Source organism: Corticium candelabrum, chromosome 14 (assembly GCF_963422355.1).
Source record: "Corticium candelabrum chromosome 14, ooCorCand1.1, whole genome shotgun sequence".
Taxonomy (NCBI): Eukaryota; Metazoa; Porifera; class Homoscleromorpha; order Homosclerophorida; family Plakinidae; genus Corticium; species Corticium candelabrum.
In genome coordinates, this window is record NC_085098.1 from 6,370,712 (window position 1) to 6,386,608 (window position 15,897).

The window sequence follows — 15,897 nt, forward strand, 5'->3', positions numbered from 1 at the left end:
CGAGAAACAAACGGCTGCGCTGAGTGAGAAACAAACGGCTGCGCTGAGCGAAGAACAATTGGGTGCGCCGAACGAGAAACAAACGGCAGCGCTGAAAGACACTCATATGATCACCTAGGCTAAATGCTCCTATGGCTGTCAGATCCGAACTGACACCAAATGTAGCACCGTCTAGCTAAACGCAAAGTTCTGTGAAATGCGTTGTGCTACTGTCTAGATGCTTCTGTGCTCTAGATACTGCACTCTTTCGTGTAATACATGTACAATCCAAGCAGGCACTAGCTATATATATAGTATCTATGGCACACTCAAACTGATCATTAGATCGACTGATTCAAGTGTAAACTAAGTAGTGAACTTGAACTCAACTCTAGGTAGACGATACACCGTACTATACAATACACGATACTACACAATACTAGGAAGTGCACAAGTTTAAATAGTAGACGCTATAGCGAGATGTCAACTAACGTAAGTAACTAGTTCGACACAGACACAGACACAGACACAGACACACAGACACAGACACAGACACAGACACACAGACACACACACACACACACACACACACACACACACACACACACACACACACACACACACACACACACACACACACACACACCTAGCAACACTTGTTATTAATGTTCATGTGTGTTACAAATACTACATGTCACACTTACAATATCTTGTGTTCTGTCTCTCCGTTTGTAAATATGGCTGTCCACTTGTCTGTCTACTAAAATGTGCACAGCAGCATGCAGCTTCACTTACCTTTGTTCATGCAGGTATAGACATATACAAACCTTCCGGACATCCAAGGATCTATAGCAACCTCACTATGGACATCCAAGGATCTATAGCAACCTCACTATGAACGCTTGGCTGCCACAAGTCAGTTAGCACTAAGGTAATTTTTCTGATACCTCTATAACTTAAAACTCAAAAACTAAGGATTGATAGGCCATGCTTTTACACACACACACACACACACACACACACACACACACACACACACACACACACACACACACACACACACACACACACACACACACACACACACACACACACACACACACACACACACACACACACACACACACACACACACACACACACACGCACACACACACACACACAGCGCTCCTATAGATATATAGATTAATTAATTGAGTTTGATGTGTCAACTGACAGTCTAGCCCCAATAATGAAAGGCTGGCAACGCTGCTGCCACAACATACTACCGAAATACCACAATCCAAAGAATTCATCAACAAATTTTGCCAGATTCCATCTTCACATGTTAAGAAAACATTTCTACACTAGGCTGATGTTGACAAAGCAACAATCAACTGCTTAAAAGACACTTCTGCTTCTTGTTTTTCTGTTAGTATACAATCGAAACAACAAATCAGATGACCACAAACTGTCAATAGTAGACATCTTATATATTACCTGTACTAGATTCAGATAAAGTATCAGGCTTCTCTTGCGCTCGAGACAATTTTTTAATCCAACGCGCAGCAAGAGAAGGCCATTCCCAGTCAAGAATAACTTGTCGAGCCACTGAATACGTTCTAATGCACGAACTCAAGGCTGAAAAGAATGAAAGACAAACACCCAGTTGCATGTATTTAAATTAGCACGCGGACTGTATGTAATACCCTGCATAGCTAAAGACCAAAGACATCTGATGTCAGTCCAATATTTCTGGTAATGTTCAGAAACACGACAAGTCGTACAGTCCTCACTAAACTTGTACACTATGCCCAAATCATGAGACGTCTTCTTAAAAAATTCCTGTAAATTTGAGTTGGTTACAGCTAAAAAACAAAATAACAAATTGTAACAGCACAGCTGTGTTATCCAGTCAGTGCAGAAGTCAATGCAAGTAGGTGTCTAATACAAAAATGTCATTTACGTACTAATAGGTATATTGCAATATTAACAATTGCTCATTGTGACGCCAAATGACGCAATAATTATAAACCAGACGTAGAAATAACGTATGTATACCACACCTTTAAAAAGAAATAGCAACAGCTGCGTTTTCACTTACTTTTTATACAAGCCACTGAAAATGGGTTGTTCATTCAGACATCCAACTGATCATGACGCTACAAGTCACTGGAGCAGAAGGCAGTCTACTGACCGTCAAGACAAACGGCTTCTTACAGTTGAATTAGGCCTTATGTCAACGTTTGGACCGTGGAGAACACTAGGGTATGTTGAGATTTAGCTGTACATATTGTACATCTGCAGCACCTGCTGTCGTGACTACCATTGTATATATTTAATTAATAAATTGTAATTCAACGTATAATTCAAGAACTCATTGTAGCAGAAATTTCATATAGATTCTGCTGTGCTTTGGAAGGTCCTATGGATCAAGATTTCACAGTACCAAAACGCACCTACCTAGAACAAACAAGCATCTGCAAATACATAACATGGAAAGAATAGGTATGAGAAAACAGAGAGCCTGTGATTCAAATGGCAAAGCATGTCTATTTTTCAGGAATGCTTTCAAATCCTTTACAACAGAAAGACAGTCCTTTTGATCCCACTTTTCGCCCCATGAGTTGGGAAGAGCTAGCTCCATACAAACGAGTTGAATTACTTGAGACAATCCCAGAAGAAAGTCTTGAAGAAATTGAATTACTTAAATCAGAGAACTTGGAAACACATCAAGAGCAGAACACACACACAAGACTGCTACAAAGTAGTTACAGCTCTGGAACACCGGAGAAAAATTTGGGTGTTGTGAATTGAAAGCAGAAACCTAACAATAAAGTTATTTTACGTGATCACTAAAAAATAATTGCACACCAATGTCATGGTGATGACTATGATGAAAATGATATGAGAGCGCAGCATTTTCTACAAGTTTTGCAATGTTGTTACATCCAAGTCTCTGACCTAATTAATAATACACTTGAAGTAGTCACTGAAAACCATACTATCAGATTTACTTTGTTCTACACAACTACAGCATCTCCTTTATTGTAAAACATACAATACAATGTTCTGTTTTGTAAATGAAACAAGAGTCCAAATGCCAAAACCATGCAAACTGCCTGACATTACCAATTCTAGTTAAACACGTGACTTACATCCAGATTGTAGAATCATCAAGCCAAGACAAATGCAATTAAGATGTAACACAACATGTTGATCCATCTCTGTGTAACAATCAGCAATAGTCACCAGCAAACAAAGTGTTAATTGTTACCAGACCTGATGTACAAACAAACGAGAATACAGACTGAATCAGTCTGTGAAAGTTGGAATCCGAAGCAATGAGATGAGGCTCCATTACACAGAAGTTTAACAATGCACTACAGCATGTCACAACTGCTGCCTAATCAAGTAGGCCCTCGTTGATAGCAAACAATTAATGTAAATGAGATGACTTACTTGTGTATCTTGTATATCTAAACTGTCAGTTTCCAATGACAACTGATGCTTGAATAAATCAATTTTCCAAACAAAATAGTCAATCAGTAGTAAGTGACACCCAGAAGCAATCAGTGTATGACGAGTGTCATCCTCAGATGACAAATGGCATACAGCAGGAAGCAAGAATCGAGTGACATCATTCCCAGCAAAAACGTCCTCTGATGAAGCCTGACTTTCTTTCATTAATGTTATTAGTGACTGTTGCCTGTCCAAATAAAATATGACAACAGAATTATTTTAAATAGAAAGTAGCATTACCCCAAGCCAACCAAGAAAGGCACAAGATTTGCAATGTCCTTTAATGAAGCTGTTTCCTCTGCCATCCAGACACAAAGAACTCGAACGGATGCATGAACAACACCGTGCTGTAAAAACAATGCCTAAAACATAACATAAAACAGCACAAAGTTTTGCAAAAACTGAGCTTGTTGTTTATATAACATCTAACATCAATAGATAAATTCGTTGAAATTCAAGGCATTATGTACGTAACTCTGTTGCTCTTGACTAGCCAAATGAGATGTCCATGATACAGTTTAATGTACAGTACTAATTGCCCTGTGTAATCCAAAACTGCCTGCCTAAGTGAAGATCCAGGTTCATACAGGACAATTTCCACATCTGTGTGTTGTGATAACAATCACATAGGTGGCCTCAAACATCCAGTTTGTGCTAATCAGGAAGATCGTTCTCATAATAATAAGGTTATTATAGAGAAACCTCTTCAAGCCACAATGTTGACTTCATTATATTCAAGTACCTAAATTTACTACATACAACACTGAGTTCAACAACTGCACACACCTTCTCAGATGTTTCAGACATGGCTACAGTTGTCAGAAAACTAATGACGTCTTTAATAGCATCTTCTATTGTTCTATGAAGCCGAGATACTAACTGAGAAAGCAAAGAATCTGTCAGTAAAAGTATTAATTAAGACATCATCATTAATTAAATAGTGACATTCACAAATACCTTCCCCTTCAGTAACAAGAAGATGAATATAGTGTTCTAAAAGGTAAAAGCAATTCGACACAAGGACTTCACTTTCGAGTACCTAAAATCCACGCAAGATGCCAGTGCAGTGTTACACAACGTAGTTCATAAAATAAGCAGTAATTTGACAAATAATCAGACAAGCAGACAAACATGCAGCAAAAAGCCAGCAAGTGCACACCTCTTTTACTGTCTCCCTGTCAAGACACATCTTTGTTTCCTACGACAAAAAATAAGGCACAAAATGGCTGCAACTGATCATCAGTCTCACTACTACTATTCGATGCAACAGAAGCAAAATAAAGTCACTGTGCACACTGCAAAACAAAGACAAACACTGAGTGTGAAAGCAGCCCACATTTGAGCAAGCAACATACCTTGAACTATCTTGTACTCCGGCAAGAACCCATTTCATGCCCACAACTTCAACAACATTTCTAGCCAATCCTAAAGCATCCTGGCAATACTGAGGGGCTAAACATCATGACAACCAAACTTCAGCAGTCACACATAAGGTTGATAGTGATCAAAGACATACTGATTTTACTGCAAAGAATATCATTAAGACCCAACCATATGTCCTTTTGCCAGTTTCCTAGCTCTTGCCAACTAGTCTACAAGTAACAGACATACAAGTTCAACATTGCACTACCGCAGAAAAAAGTCAACATGAACACGCTGCATGTTGACAATGAGAATGCTGACAATGTGTCATTACAACTGTAAACCTTAATTGGTATTTTATCAACCTTTAGTTAGGAGTGTACTTATATGATTATGTGTCGCTATGCCTCTCCATAATGGGCAAGTGGGGTCTTTACCCCCATCTGGGCGCCCACCAACCCGGCAGGTGAGCCCAGCGGGGTACATGTTTCTGTGTAGTCCACACGGCGATCAATGACTAGCCAATTCAATATAGATTGCAGGCATAACAGGTGACCGCAAACATCGGGACAGCACGCTTAGTGAATATAAATGACCACCAGGAAAGCACTAAACGTCATCGTCAACGGGAAACTCCCCAACGACTGAAACGAGTCATAGTCTCATGGATAAAGCTAGAGAAACACGAGAGAGAAAGACAGACAAGTTTCATAATTTACTGTTGTCACTGGGGTTTGAACCCCCAAACCATGGAGTTTGCTTGTTATTGTCGTGCTCAACCAGATCAGTCTGGTTTGTAAAGTCTATTACAAGTACCGGAAGCAAGCCCTTCTTCAGAAGTACTTAGACCATCAGGGCTGTCTAGAAAGAAGACATGACTTTACAAAGGATCCGAGTAGATCCCAGAAGCACTGTTTTCTGTAAGTGCTGCAGGTTGTGATGACCTGGAATAATGTCCAGCCACCGTGCAATACCTGCGTGCACTGTGCCCAAAGCTCCCAAGACCACCGGAACCACCAGTGTTCGACAATGACACATGCGGCTTATCTCCACTCGCAAGTCGCTGTACTTCGCCAACTTCTCAGCATGTTTCTTGCCAATGTTGCCATCAGCAGGACAGCTGATATCAATAAGAAGACATGTGTTTGTCTTCTTATTTCTGAGACAGATGTCTGGACGATTGGCTTTGATCTTCTTGGCAGTGGGGATGGTGGTATCCCACATCATAGTAATGTCATCCGTCTCCACAAGCCTATCAGGAAGATGCTGGTACCATCTGCACTCCACTGGAATCCCAAAATGACTATTATTATTATTATTATTATTATTATTATTAAATTGTGCAGACAAGTAAACAAACATGTTAATAACCAATGATAAGCAATCAGACATACAATAGACAAGACAAGTATAGACAAGTAAGCTAACAAACAAGCAAACTAAACAGTGAATGACTGCTAACACACTATGCATGTTCACATCAATGTTATTCTAATAACCTGAATCTCTGGTGAGATAAGAACAATCAATTTCTTGCACACTGCAAACTTTGTCAAACCCTTCAAATAACATATTGAAACTTGCAAAACAGATTATCGTTATCTACTCAAGCACTTTATAAGTGCATGTACCTGGTCTGTTTTAAATAGTCTTGACAAATGTTGCACAAACCAAGCCACTTGGTCAGAACAGCCAGAGTATAACATTTTCCTCTCACTACAAGCCAATCGAAGAATAATATCACTTGCTGCATCACACCCTAAGAAACAAATGAATTAGAAAACATGACATCTCTTCAATTAGATTTCTAACCAATGACTGCTTGTTGAACTAGAACAGCAGCAGTGGCTCTGTTAATCAGCTGCTGTCTCACAACAGGTATAAGCGATATGGCTGTCAAACAGTGCAGAGCATCAGCAGCCATTGAAAGCACTTCACCTTTACTTGAACTAGAAAAGATATTTCATGTTATTAATAATATTGATATGACACATCATCTCTTCATAACTTCTGCACAGTCTCATGACAGACAAGCCGAATCTTGTCAGGCAGCTGTCAGTAAAGTCATCAGTTGAACCCACTTGCAAATAGGTGTACAATTATTCTTTGGATATCCACTTAAAATAATTGTCTGCCTGACCTACTGTTATCTATGCCATCCTCCTCTGTGCCTAACTGAACAACTGACAATTATGAATCTCTCTGTCTCAATATATGTCCATACACTTCACTAACCCTTACCCCACACCAGAGCCAATAACTTCACAGAAAAATGGTATTTTCGTTAACATTTGAGGATCGGCAGCCTACAAATAACAACACAACAAGCTGTTAGACTCCTTATTTAAATCTCTAACTTATAAAGTAATTTAACCACACCAGCTCCTTGTCAGTAGCAAAACACGCCAATAACGTGAGAGCCAGTGATGAAAAAATATGTTCAGAACATCCCTCTGGCACTACACCTTCACCAAAAATGTCAGTTTGAAATTACAATACAAATAGAACATGTTGTTAGTGTAATTCTACAGTAGTAACCAATTGTTCTAGAATCTCCATATTTCAATTCGGCCCTGAATAAATTCTTCACCGTAAATTACATTTCTGTAATCCATATTCTCTGTATGTTCCGTGCAGATGCTCAACCAAAGTCGAATTCACATTATAATATTGAGTGTCCAGATAGATATAACTAAGTTATCAATCTATTTACTCAAAATTCGATAGAGAAAAGCCTACTCGTAGCTATAAGTCTGTTCAAAAAGTCGAATCCAACAGCATCAAATATCCTTCGTCTTGTTTCTCCGTCGACTTGATTTGCTTGAACGAGGCGAGTAATCTGAACGACAAATGAAATTGTAGACACTGAACTCTCTCTTTATTCTAGATCATCTCGAAAATGTGTCTTACGACGAGTAGGCACGCAAATATTTCGTTGTCCGATCTCGCTTTCCTTAGACGATCAAGGTACTGTTCAAGTCCAGACTGAGACATGCTTCAAATCATGATAGGTACCCGGATGCTCGCGCTCGGCGAGTTTGCATTGAGTGTTCACAGACTTCCAAGATTTTCAAATGTTGTGTACTAAATTGTTTGATTAGCCCACTTAAATTGCCTGCAAAGTCGTGGAGTCTATGTAAAGCTTTAATTAATTAACTAATAATTAATTAATTTAATCTCTTTCTTGGCTTGATCATTACTGTACTGTTATTGACAACCAGTAACACACCTCTTCTGTTCTCAACAACAAGCACAACCACGTCAAGAGCTACAAAGCAGCGATCGTTTACGAACTATGTGAAATTTGCCATACGCGAATAACATTGTCTGAATAACCAGCAAACAGAGTCTGTCCATCAGCAGACCAAGCTAAGCTGAGACAACGTGCAGCGTGCCTCGAACCCGAACCAATCACCTCTTGCCGTAATTCATCAACAATCATTTTGCCTTCTAAATCCCATATCTTGATGCTTCCACCCGTGGCTGCACATAACCAGTATCGATTTGGACTGAAGGTCAGAGCATTTATCTCGTCTCCACCCTCTAGTGTGTATAAATGTTTGCCCTCGTTGAGATCCCACAGCATGGCCATACCGATTTTCCCTCCAGACGCACACAAAGAACCATCGGGAGAAACAGCGACAGCATTGAGATAGCCCGTGTGACCAAAATGGTTAGTCTTCAGTTTGCAGTTAGTCAAATTCCAGACCTGCACGAGCAATACAGAGTGAGTTCATACTAAATTGGCATGAAAAGGAATGATCTTTACTTTGACTAACTTGTCCCAGCCACATGACACGATGATAGGATTTTGTTGGTTTGGAGAAAACCGAACACACGAGACCCATTCACTGTGACCTTCGTCCTGCAAAAGCAACATTGTTCCAGTACGTTTTCACAGTATCAACACAACGTTCCTTCGATACTTTTACTGTAGACTGTTAGACAGTCCATAAGCGTCGATAATTTACATAATGTAAATTTTACGAAATAGAGGACACTCACCACATCACACACCCCATAGCATATATGCCATTCTACACTAACAGCACATTAGAAGGTATGATCACTGCCACATATGACACAACATTCTTTTCGGCATTCCCATCAAAAATCATCATCTCAAACACTTGCCACAAATGCACAGAAAATACAGATACAATGTGGCAGATATTCGACATGCAAGCAGATACAAAGAGTAAAAAAATTTTCCGAAATTCGTTTCAACTTTCCCAGTAGAAATTGGCGTCATGCCCTTTCTGCATTACCCAATGAGCAAATGGGTATACCACATTTGACAAAGCTCCTATGCACCTTTTGGTAAAAAAACTCTCACAAACCTAAGCACGAATCGATCAGCAAAAATCGATGTCTCAATTAAATGTTTCTGGCAGAAGACGACACCTTCATATTGCATGGAGATCGTGTGGTGTCCATAGAATATCAATAGATATGAACATATCATCAATAATTTCGTCAGACTACAGATAGTTACTCGAATTTGCAACAACAGACTCACAGTGATCGTAAATTTGTTCTGTCCGAGAGTGTTCCACAGTTTGATGGTTCGATCTCGCGATCCAGACACGATCTGTCGGTTGTCGGCAGAAAACGCAACGCTCATCACGTCCTTCGTGTGGCCAATGAACCTGCGCGTCGTGTGACCGGCATTGAGGTCCCAAAGGCGCAGTGTGCTGTCCCATGAGCTGCTCAACGCGAACTGTCCGTCGGACGAGATGACGAGATCCGAGACAAAGTGGTTGTGACCGTGAAGGGCTTTCTGAGCTGTTCCGTAGTGTCCCTCGTGATGATCCAGCTTCCACATGATGATGGTCTTGTCACGAGACGAGGAAAGAATCATATCGGGAACCTGAGGTGTCGTGGCTATCTGAGTCACCCAACCATTGTGCCCTTTCAGTGTGCCAGTAAGAGTCAACTGCTCCTCGCCCATATTATGAACGGATTGCCTTACAATCGATGGATTCCCGACGTAGTAAGAGAGTGCAAGCTGATTATCCGGGTAATTGGACACGTGGGTCGTTTGAATCAATAGGGAAGGATGTCACTTTGGGCTAGAATTTTGGGCCAGTGGTTTCTAATAGGACTCGTTGTTTCAATACTAGCAGCAAAAGTCCAACCTGAAGTGGGGAAGAAAGGAGGTAGAGTGCAATAGATATGTAGCCTTGATCTTCAACCATTTTGTCTGAATGGCAGGACTGTTGAAACCAGAAATCACTATAAAATATATTGCTGTATCAGTCATCTTTCTTAACAGTGGACTGTCACTAAGAACGGATGTGAGAATGCTAATTTGTATGATTTATTGCTTGGTGTGTGTGTGTGTGTGTGTGTGTGTGTGTGTGTGTGTGTGTGTGTGTGTTTGTTTGTTTGTGTGTGTGTGTGTGTGTGTGTGTGTGTTTGTTTGTTTGTGTGTGTGTGTGTGTGTGTGTGTGTGTGTGTGTGTGTGTGTGTGTGTGTGTACACGCTTATAACATTAATTAACTAAAGCTACCATAGTACTTAGCTTTGTTGGTCAAATAGTCAGATCTCATGTGACTATAGAACTGAGATATTTACAGGCATGCTGATTGGATTGGTTTTGATACAAATACAAGTGGATTCCTTGATTAGTACACTATGCAGCACTTCTCTATGACACTTCAGTTTGAGCATCTCAGGTCTTTGTCTGTTTACGATGTTGCAGGATCTAAAAAAGGCTTTATTTTCAATACGACTACATGCTTTTATCCAGATCTTTACACTCGTATTTATTCCTTTTGCAATTTTCTTTCTCGTTTGGTTGCTTTCCTATTCTTCATTGAATATCTGGCTACAAAAGGGGTCAGTCAATGTCCCTCAGTCGTCTGCAACGAATTTGTCTCGTAACACGAATTTTGTGGTGTGCAGGCTACTGGTTGTTAGCTGCATGCCCCCACCTGTTTCATCAGCTGTCATATTGACAAAAGCTGTTGGAGGAAATGAGGTGAGAATTAAACAATGACTGTCTTTACTTCAATGCTTTCTTAGTTTCACTGCCCTTTAGGCAGCTGCGATATTTAATTCTGCGTTTGGAAGCTTTTTGGTAAGTACTTTACTAGACCAGTGGTCTTGGACTTTTATTTTGTTTTGTGTAGGGTATATTTGTAACTCCACTTTTGCTTCTTTTTCTGGTAAGATTTACTTCACTTGGTTGACTTGTATTTTCTATTACATCGTTCACTACGTTGTATATGCTTGACTGCTTGCTTTTTCTGCTTTCTCTCAGACAATTATGTGATTGTCAGTGAAATATTGTGAATTTGCTTGTACGATTACTACTTGAAAGTCAGAATGTTGCCAGTACGTAATCTTTCGTTTCAACAGGTTGGAGCGTCTGGTGCTGTCCCAGTCCAGTCCGTGTTTACAACACTATTTATGACTGTAGTAGCTCCAGTACTAATTGGACAGGTTTGTCTCAGTAGGTTATTCGGTTGGATCACGTAATGCAAAAGGTATCATGACTACTACTCTGTTTATTGTAGGTAATTCGTTCCTTTGTCAGGGAGTGGTTGGATAAAGCAAACTTACCTTTTGGTGCATTAGGGAAGTAAGTGTAATTAGTGCTATAGACGTTGGGCATGACAAACGAATGGGTGTTCTTTGTTTTGATGAAACGTTTATGTTGTAAGAGGTTGAAGTATTTTAACTACTGTATGCATCTGTGGCTTTAACAGGCTGATACTTTTGGTGATCATCTACACTACATTCTGTGACACATTTGCAAGTATTACGTTCTGTGTTTGTACACATTATGAAATTCTAGCATATCTGTATGTGTATACATAGGTGCGTCATTGGATATCGAGTCCACGGACATGGCAGTGATTATAATTGTTGGTAAGTGTAAGTGTATATGTGATCAAACTCCAAGGCCTAGTAACAAGTGTTTTTTATTTAGTGCTACTGTGTCAGCTGTCATTTCTGACATTGTCGTTTATGCTGTCTACAAGGTAATGGTGCATGACAAGTGTAATAAGTTTAAAGTATGAGTCGGTAAATTGTTCCTCATTAATTAATGGAATGTGGAGGTCTAGTTTTATGCTTTATAGTGAGAGTCATGACCTCTATTTGACAAACAAAGTGCTACTGACAGTTTGATTGAAATATTTTACATGAAATGTACTGCATTTTCTTGTTTTTGGAGGTATTTTTTTTATTAAATTCAATCAAAATTTTAACTGACTTATAATGCTTTGCATTTAATTAAAAAGATAGGAGTGTCTTAAAAGGAATAGCACATACAAAGTATGCACAATATGTGTGTGTGTGTGTGTGTGTGTGTGTGTGTGTGTGTGTGTGTGTGTGTGTGTGTGTGCATGTAATATGGAGACGTGCTTCAATACTTTTAGCACAGACTAGGACTGGAAACTTGAGTGCAAGTGTCCTATGACTGCTAATAATGTTAGATAGCATAACATCTCAACAGTTCATGAGAATTGTATGTTTTTGTATCGGAATAGCACTTCACTCTTTTAATAATACATGTATATTTAGAGTTTTTAAAGGCTTTAGACCATCTGATGTTGTGGCCATCGTATTCTGTTCAACTCACAAGTCACTTACACTAGGTGAGGTTTTGAATGTGTCTGTATCGATCAGTTGTATCCAACTGTCTCTGGTAGGGATTCCAATGTTGAAGATTATGTACAGTGGTTATTCACATTTGTCGCTTATATCCATCCCACTTCTTGTTTACCATCCCACACAAATCTTGCTCGGTGGTTTCCTGGTTCCATTTGTACGATCATGGATGGTATCTGCAACTAGTAGGCAAGAAGCAATGTGAGACTAGCATCCAACAGTGTGTTTCCAGAGTATTTGTTAAATTTGTTTGTTGCTTGTTATTGTTGTGTTTAACGATTTTAATTTTATACTAAAGAGAAACGTCTTGAAATGAAAATGGGTAGAGGACAGGGCATTTACTAGTTGAATCTCGCTATTGCTTTTTGTCAGTGTGTCTTGTTTCTTTTCGCTATCACATATTGTCGAAGATTTTGTTATTTCTGAAACAAGAGTTGAGTGAAAATAAAATCAGTTAAGTCAAGCAGCCAGTCCATTTGGGTCTGTCATGCTAATGACAGTGTGGCAGACTTCTGTCTTCTGCAAAACAAAATATTATATTCCATTTTGCTTTCTTGAGACTAACATTACGGATGTATTGCTCTTTCAATTAATTAATGTAGCTGGACTATACACGTCATAGTTTACTTGTATTCTAATGGCTAATCTGAATACAGTCAAAGCGTCATGAATTAATTAATGATGTCGGTTGAATTGAATTCATCTTCTATCATTCTGAGCGCTCGAGATTTGATTAGGATTGTTGTGATTATTTTCTTTTAATATGTCTATTGATAGTGATATTTGTTTCTACTTTATACTTAGAGAGAAAGAAATTCAAGAAACTTGTTCAGGGAACAGTCCAAGTTCTATATCAGCATAACAATTATTGTTTAGAATTAGATATATTGATAGATAGACTGAAATGTGTGATACCTATAGTCATTTTATTATGATATTAAATAGATCAGCTACTGTACTGTTGCAAAAAGCTGCAGCTATTGGAAGTCTACGTGGACTGTCAATTTTTACATTGTACTCTAATACCCGTACCCTACGTATCTGTGAGTCACGTGCTTGGTCTAAATCCCGTATAACATCATTGGCGGGAGGTTCAATAATTTGCTTACAGCTGCTAACCTCGTTGTCATTCAATTGTTTGCTTTTTGCGATGACGAAACATTTGAAGCAACTGTACAACACTCTGGAAGCTTTGTTGAAGTCGGAAGAGCAACACATCCGTGAAAGAACGGTGAGTTTTCAGACTCCATTCATTGATCAACAACAACAATTCTACCTTCACTTTCTAACGTTTAGTTGGCTTCATACGCAGCCTATTGCCTACTTAGCTTGACTAATAAATAATTAAAGGGGATAGTTTATTAGTTACTATCTAGTAAAATATACTTTGGCAATAATTTAGTCAGAAGTCTCATTTTATAGAAATCGATTTCTTGTATTTTGCAACCGAATGTTGTCTTTTGCTTTATCATTTATTAATTAAGAAAACTTAGGTTTCTGTTAGTTGTCAGTGCAGCAACTGCCATGAAAAAGCTGCATGTAACTGCCTGTATTACTAGCTTTGCTGGACTTAGTGTTGAGCGATATTGAAAACATTTCAAATAATAAAATGTTAGTATTGACAATTTTTGTATCAATAACGAGTCTATATTATACATGATACATATGCTACAGTTGCCTTGTTCAACACTCAATAGACATGTCACTTTGTCAATGTTGCATTGACCTGAGCCTCTCGGGCTTGTTTACCGTCTATTTAAACAGCTTTGTGGAAGGCTCTGGATGTCATAGATCAAACTATCATAATTTAGAAAATTTTAATATTTTTGAAAATTTTTTAAATTGATTTGAAAGTGACTGCTTGTTTGATTTTTATATTAGCATTACTTAAATTTGATTAACTGTTGTTATCATCAATTGTAGGTAATCTCGTACAAGTTGCATGATTCGAACGTACGTTCATTAAGGAATGAAACAGCGACGTGGATGGTCAACAAATTTCAAACTACACCACACTCACTTGTGCTGGCAGTGAACTACCTTGATCGCTTTTTGTCAGTCGTCAAGGTGCAGAAAGGATTTAGTTGTTCTGTTATTGAAATCCATTACAAGTTATCTTACTTTGTTCGTCTGCATATTTGATGTTTGCTATTTGTCTGCATGCCTGCCAGCTGCTTGCTCCTATATGTTCCTATCTATGTATGTATATGTATGGTGATGTGCTGCTTGTATTGCAATGCCATTATAATGAAGTACTAATTTACAGGTTCAACCAAAGTACATGAAATGTGTAGCTGCTAGCTGCTATTTTATTGCAGCAAAGGTTGTGAACGAGGAAAATGTAGGCTTTGGACATTCAATAGTTTTTGCCAGAGATTGTTTCAACATTTGTTTATTTTAGCCACCACCTAAAGCTAGTAGTGTTGTCAAGATAAGTGGATGTAAGGCAAAGCCTTGTGATCTTATTCGGATGGAGAAGATCATTCTGCTCAAGCTCAACTTTGAGCTAAATGCAGTCACTCCTCTTCATTTCATTCGCACAGTACATCATTATTCTAAAATTTGCTTTGAAATCGGTGTGTGTGTCAATTTTTACTTTTCTCTGTGTTGCAGTACCATGCTCTTGCTTTTCATCACGGTTATCTTCATACTACTGGAGTGTCTACGAGTCAACATTTAAACTTAGTTATTAGACAGCTCAGCTACTGCTTACAAAACAGTGATTTGATGATATACAAGGTATGTTTCGTCTGTTATAATGTGAATTCATGCCATGAAAGTTTGTTAACATATTATAAATTAGCAATCATTTGTTATTGCAGTCATCTACACTAGCATTGGCACTGGTCATGTCTGAGCTGAAACATGTTGCTAGTGTCGACTGGTTGGGTGTGGGGATGTTTTTACAGCTTGTATCTCAGGCAAGTCAATTTAAACCTGTACTGTTAAAATGAGCAATGAATTTAAACTAGGTGTAACAATAGATGTCTGGTCAAGAGCTTTCTGCTTGCTATGAGGCTGTACAAGAGTTTTTCTTTGCTAATTCTCTTGATTGTCACGTGCTTGCTCAAGCATCAGAAAAAAAGAAAACATCTCATTACGTTGTGTCTGTCGGGAATACCATTGACAAAAGACAAAAACCTTACGCTGATTTGGTTGCTAATAGAATGTCCAATGATGACAGCAGCCATTTTGTTGGTCTTGTTCATGGCAACTGTAGTGAGAACCTGTCTGAGCAAGCAACTGATGCTCAAGTGATCATCTGCTCATCATGCTGATCTCATAGGGTAACTGCATGCATGCATAGTAAAAGGTGTACTTACAAACTACAATCGTACTTGTTGTTTCCTGATCAATTTGACTACTAATAGCGTTAATTATTAGATATTTATAGAGGGATATTTTGTCACTGCAATAGCTGCTGTCGTTTATGGA

The 15,897-nt window shown here is 38.8% G+C and overlaps 5 protein-coding genes across 5 annotated transcripts; 3 read left to right on the top strand and 2 right to left on the bottom strand.

The window, feature by feature from the left end:
* Window positions 1-1,165: 1,165 nt before the first annotated feature.
* LOC134189574 (neurochondrin-like) lies at window positions 1,166-7,880 on the bottom strand. The gene is made up of 20 exons (XM_062657887.1): window positions 7,753-7,880; window positions 7,582-7,681; window positions 7,222-7,307; window positions 7,084-7,148; window positions 6,655-6,791; window positions 6,474-6,601; window positions 6,342-6,401; window positions 4,997-5,072; window positions 4,836-4,932; window positions 4,730-4,775; window positions 4,640-4,678; window positions 4,438-4,519; window positions 4,267-4,376; window positions 3,721-3,842; window positions 3,421-3,667; window positions 3,241-3,364; window positions 3,117-3,185; window positions 1,668-1,826; window positions 1,459-1,599; window positions 1,166-1,387 (listed from the first exon to the last, which is right to left on the bottom strand). The coding sequence occupies exons 1-20, from the start codon at window positions 7,834-7,836 to the stop codon at window positions 1,326-1,328; spliced, it is 2,034 nt and encodes a 677-aa protein (XP_062513871.1). The 5' UTR covers window positions 7,837-7,880; the 3' UTR covers window positions 1,166-1,325.
* LOC134189576 (uncharacterized) lies at window positions 1,834-2,887 on the top strand. Its single transcript, XM_062657889.1, has 3 exons — window positions 1,834-2,226; window positions 2,381-2,466; window positions 2,522-2,887. Exons 1-3 carry the CDS (start codon window positions 2,012-2,014, stop codon window positions 2,773-2,775), a joined length of 555 nt encoding a protein of 184 aa, XP_062513873.1. The 5' UTR covers window positions 1,834-2,011; the 3' UTR covers window positions 2,776-2,887.
* A 244-nt stretch (window positions 7,881-8,124) lies between the features above and the next one.
* LOC134189575 (small ribosomal subunit protein RACK1-like) lies at window positions 8,125-9,859 on the bottom strand. The gene is made up of 3 exons (XM_062657888.1): window positions 9,362-9,859; window positions 8,612-8,707; window positions 8,125-8,551 (listed from the first exon to the last, which is right to left on the bottom strand). Exons 1-3 carry the CDS (start codon window positions 9,791-9,793, stop codon window positions 8,129-8,131), a joined length of 951 nt encoding a protein of 316 aa, XP_062513872.1. The 5' UTR covers window positions 9,794-9,859; the 3' UTR covers window positions 8,125-8,128.
* Window positions 9,860-9,896: 37 nt separating this feature from the next.
* LOC134189863 (sodium/bile acid cotransporter 7-B-like) lies at window positions 9,897-13,428 on the top strand. Its single transcript, XM_062658259.1, has 14 exons — window positions 9,897-10,001; window positions 10,057-10,139; window positions 10,547-10,683; window positions 10,750-10,825; window positions 10,886-10,924; window positions 10,977-11,012; window positions 11,206-11,289; window positions 11,364-11,428; window positions 11,556-11,605; window positions 11,668-11,718; window positions 11,780-11,831; window positions 12,376-12,449; window positions 12,504-12,663; window positions 13,267-13,428. The coding sequence occupies exons 1-14, from the start codon at window positions 9,902-9,904 to the stop codon at window positions 13,322-13,324; spliced, it is 1,065 nt and encodes a 354-aa protein (XP_062514243.1). The 5' UTR covers window positions 9,897-9,901; the 3' UTR covers window positions 13,325-13,428.
* A 126-nt stretch (window positions 13,429-13,554) lies between these two features.
* Window positions 13,555-15,888, top strand: LOC134189737 (cyclin-I-like). Its single transcript, XM_062658105.1, has 7 exons — window positions 13,555-13,693; window positions 14,386-14,529; window positions 14,729-14,803; window positions 14,864-15,004; window positions 15,076-15,201; window positions 15,285-15,383; window positions 15,447-15,888. Exons 1-7 carry the CDS (start codon window positions 13,613-13,615, stop codon window positions 15,738-15,740), a joined length of 960 nt encoding a protein of 319 aa, XP_062514089.1. The 5' UTR covers window positions 13,555-13,612; the 3' UTR covers window positions 15,741-15,888.
* Window positions 15,889-15,897: the final 9 nt, after the last annotated feature.